We start from the raw sequence: 5,008 nt of genomic DNA, 5'->3' as shown, positions 1-5,008 counted from the left end.
CTACTCATTAATCAAACAAGTTGAATTATATATATATATATATATTTTAAATTCAAATCATTTAAATAATAATCTCAATTTGTAGATCAAATTCAATTTTCATTTGGTTCATATAGAACTAAGTTAACGTTTTAATTCTCTAGTTGAGGCTTAAATTATGTTTTCATGTCTTATCTCTATTCGATAGGAGAAATGATATTTGTACAATTATTTTATGATACTTTTTGTCACAACTTTATCTTTCATATTCGTATGATGTTATTACTTTATCTCTCTATTATTTTAGTTTCTATGTAATACATACTTTTCTTTATAAATTTATGATTGTCTCAAAAATTATCACAAAAATAATTGTTCAAATAACACATCTAGATTCCTTACTTTATCTACAAAATAGAATTAGCCAAGTACTGTTTTCCTTCCTCGGTCAAAGCCCACGGATTGTTATGTTCACTCCATAAGTCTGTCCATATATAAATACCAACCATGTAGCACTTCATTTTCATCAGCACAATCAAATCATCAAATAAAGAAATCATAAATCATAGAGTTTCATAGGAAAACATATGGAGTTGATAAGCCTAGATTGCATTTTTGTTGCCTTGTTGGCAACACTTTGCCTCTTGTTGCTCTTGATAATAACATTTTCTTGGTGGGTTTTCCCTATTCTAAAACATAAAAAGCTTAAGAGTTGTGGGTTAGGAGGACCAACCCCAAGGTTTCCACTTGGAAACATTGAAGAGATGAAAAGAAAAAATAACGTTGCATACTCATATCTATCACATGATATTCACTCTAATGTTTTCCCCTACTTTTCTTCATGGCAAAAATTACATGGTAAGTTTTCCTGTGACATACTACTAATCTTACAAGATTATTTTTGTATAATCGTAAAAACACTAGTCCTATATATATCTATATTGAACAATATATATTCTGAACTAGAAATTCAATCTTAATAAGGAAAATAATTATTTTTGGCAGGTAAGGTGTTCATTTACTGGCTAGGTACGGAACCATTTTTGTACATTGCGGGTGCAGAGTTCTTGAAGAAAATGTCAACAGAGGTGATGGCAAAGAGATGGGGAAAACCTAATGTTTTTAGAAATGACAGAGACCCCATGTTTGGGAATGGCTTGATCATGGTTGAGGGCAATGATTGGGTTCGTCACCGCCACATTGTTGCACCAGCATTCAATCCCCTTAACCTTAAGGTATCCTTCTTTCTCTTCTCAGTATGGAATTTGTAGGGATAAATATTCTCATTCAGCATTTTGAATATACAAAAGAGAATTTTGTACCTGGTTGAATATTCAACTTTTTTACTAATTCCATCACCAGCCCATGTAAAAAGATGTAAACAATGTCCGACCATACAAATTGATTCAGGGCTGGACTATATTATATTCTGGATGCATCAGTTATTTAATGAATCTAAAAAAGCAAAAGTTATTTATAAATGTGATCGGAGTGAGTAGTAATTTTGAAAAAAAAAAACTAAGTTTTATTTGGTGGAGAAAAAAAAACTACAGTTTAGAGTTTAAAAATAATCATGGTAGCTATTCACAATTTTGTGAAACTCATCATCAATTCAAAAATATATTTCATTGGATTCATTTGTAATTTCATTTACGAGACATTTGTAATGTGATTTATGAGACGAAAATTAGAAGAAAAAATTGTTAATAAAATTTGATGTCACTTGGGAACAAAATTAAAATGGATTTATCCTTTTCCGTCTATAAATTTTCGTCGTTATTTAATTTTTTTCTAATAGTGTATATATACTTTTACCCATAAATATACATAATTCTAATTTGTTTCACACATCAAATTGATAGGCCATGGCAAGAACAATGATGGCGTCTACAAATCAAATGATAGATAGATGGACTAGCCAAATAAAATTAGGCAAACATGAAATCGACATGGAGAAAGAAATTATAGCAACAGCAGGAGAGATCATAGCAAAAACAAGTTTTGGTATGGAAGATGAAAATGCTAGAGAAGTGCTTCAGAAATTAAGAGCTTTACAAATGACTCTCTTTAACACCAATAGGTATGTAGGTGTTCCCTTTGGCAAGTATTTTAATGTCAAGAAAAATCTAGAGGCTGAAAAACTTGGCAAAGAAATCGACAAAATCTTGTTGTCCATAGTCGAAGCACGAAAGAAGTCACTCAAAAACAATTCTAAACAAGATTTATTGAGTTTGTTGCTAAAAGAAAATAGTGATGTTAGCCAATCTGCAAAGACATTAACAACACGAGAAGTGGTTGATGAATGCAAAACTTTCTTCTTTGGTGGACATGAAACAACAGCACTTGCTATCACATGGACATTGTTGCTTCTAGCCACACATGAAGATTGGCAAAATCAATTAAGACAAGAGATCAAAGAAGTTGTTGGAAACAATGAGCTTGATATCACTATGCTTGCTGGTCTAAAGAAGGTAAATCTATAATCACTATATATTTTAATTTGGTGACACACACATATGCTTGAAATTTTTATTATGGTGATTAATATTATTTATAACATAAAATCTCAATTTCTTTTATCAATATATGAACAGTTCAATACCATGCATGCACATGAAGTCATTTAGTCTTATGGAAAAAAACACCATTAAAAAATGTAACAATGCTCTAGGTATTTTCCTGTACCAGTGTGAGTATGATAGTATCATAGTAACATAACGTGTGTGTTTTTGAAACGACGATGTTTGGATGGTCAAACTTCAATGGTAACTTTTTAGCGTTGACCTGCATGTTTATGTCCACGCGACCAAGCGCGTATATGCAACTGAAGCATGCGAGTGTTTTTGCTTACGGAGCAGAGCACGATATTCATTCATTTTTGTTCTCATATAATTAATTATTGAAACTTGATACAAAATTTGATCAGTAAACAAAGCAAGAATCACCGACTAAAATTAACACATATAATTATTGTGACGTCTCTAGTTTAAATCTTAGTGAAACTATTTAACTTCACAATATTGACATTTGCCAATTGAGCCGATTTATTATATTTTGGAGAAATGATAAAATTAATACAATAAGATTAGTTAAGCAAAAGATAAATTTAGGTTAAGAGAGATTAGGGTTAAAAGTCTATTTTTGCACCCCAAAAATAACTATTTTTCAAAACCACAAATCTATGTATAGCAAATAAGTGATACACGAGTTTTTTAGGTGCATTGAGCTTTCTCTAATAACTTCCATGTACCCCATCAATTGACCATGTATTCTGCTGAAGTGAGAATTTGATTGGCCAATTGATAGTTCCTGAAGTATTCGCTATAATATTTTTGCTTGATATAGTCATATAGCATACCTCATTTTAAAGGAAACTGGTGACTCTACTTATGAAAGAGATATTGTTGGAATATTTGTTCCAACATATATACATAAATGAAATATTCGTGGAATAACATATTCTTTTTCTTCTTTTTAAATATTTATATCTCACAAGTTACCACATATGGTTGACGATATTGATTGTTGGATGAATGATTGAGATTAACGTTGAAGTCTCAGTTTTATTTTGCCAAAAAAGAGTGCCACTTTCTATTTTATTCTAATTGTTCACATAAAATCACTCAATTTTTTGCTAAATTAAGCGTGCGTTTAGTCCTACGGTAATAAAAATTGATTTTGATAGAATTGAGTTTAACATAATTGATTATAGTTAAAAGTGAATTGGATATAAAATGATACATTTTTATAAAAGCAAATTTTTTATTGAAGAAAAAGTAAACGTGTTTGTTTCACTGTGATTAATTGAAAATTCAAGAAACAAAAATTGACAAAATACTTTTTTAATGTTCAATTTATTTATTCCTCCAATATGCAGATGAAATGTGTGATGAATGAAGTTCTAAGACTATACCCACCAGCACCAAATGTGCAAAGACAAGCAAGAGAAGACATTCAAGTTGATGATGTAACAGTGCCTAATGGAACCAACATGTGGATCGATGTAGTAGCAATGCACCATGACCCTGAATTATGGGGAGATGATGTGAATGAGTTCAAACCAGAGAGGTTCATGGATGATGTTAATGGTGGATGCAAACACAAGATGGGGTATTTACCTTTTGGGTTTGGAGGGAGAATGTGTGTGGGTAGAAACTTGACATTTATGGAGTACAAGATAGTGTTAACAATACTTCTCTCTAACTTCACTTTTAAGGTTTCACCAAATTACCATCATTCACCAGCCATCATGCTCTCCCTAAGGCCAGCTCATGGACTTCCACTCATTGTTCAACCTCTTAATTAGGATAATATAGAGGATATCTTCAACTGAATTCTACACCATAATGTCTTTGATGTTCATTGTTTCTTGGTTTTATCTGTAGAAGGGCATAAGTTGTCTTAGTCTTAACTAGTTTTTCAAGCTAATATGGATTTTAGGAATCCTTCTACCACAATAAAGATGTACTAAGGTTTCATCTGCAATAAAAATGATTGACTTCAAACGCATGTGCACCACCTCCCACCATCATCACCTTCTTCTTCACAGAAGATGGTTGACGTAACAAAATTGAAATGGGAGAAAAAAACTAGGGTTAGTGATTTTTCAGATTAAAAAGTTTTTAAGAGGGAACATTATGTCTTCTCTTTCAATTTAGTCCTTGAACGTAACCAAAAAATTTAGTCCTTGAACACATCACCATTCCTGTTAGAAAGAGTTAAGGTCATGGACTAAAATAACTAGTCATGAATTAAAGAATGAAAGATTTAATTCAATTTTTATTTTAGAGACCAACGTGACAACACTTTAAACTTTAGGGGTTAATCCAAAATCCCTAAATCACCCTCGAAACGATTTAAAATTTATGGTTTTCGCATTAAAAACAAAAGGGTTAAATAAGTAACCGGCCCCTTTAAATACCAACATTTGATTTTAGTCCCCCTAAAATATCCTTAGGCTTTTGGTCCCTCTAAAAATTTTCATCTATGAAATTAGTCCATGATCTACATTGAGTATTACACTAGAGCA

At 31.5% G+C, this 5,008-nt stretch overlaps 1 protein-coding gene across 1 annotated transcript; it reads left to right on the top strand.

The window, feature by feature from the left end:
* The first annotated feature begins 507 nt into the window (after positions 1-507).
* Positions 508-4,484, top strand: LOC146958422 (cytokinin hydroxylase-like). Its single transcript, XM_085739944.1, has 4 exons — positions 508-837; positions 985-1,214; positions 1,842-2,450; positions 3,857-4,484. The coding sequence occupies exons 1-4, from the start codon at positions 567-569 to the stop codon at positions 4,283-4,285; spliced, it is 1,539 nt and encodes a 512-aa protein (XP_085596070.1). The 5' UTR covers positions 508-566; the 3' UTR covers positions 4,286-4,484.
* The last annotated feature ends 524 nt before the right edge of the window (positions 4,485-5,008 follow it).

The sequence above is a fragment of the Medicago sativa genome, chromosome 1 (assembly GCF_051527215.1).
Source record: "Medicago sativa cultivar Bolivia chromosome 1, Bolivia_mono, whole genome shotgun sequence".
Lineage (NCBI taxonomy): Eukaryota > Viridiplantae > Streptophyta > Magnoliopsida > Fabales > Fabaceae > Medicago > Medicago sativa.
This window is presented reverse-complemented; position numbering and strand designations above follow the sequence as displayed.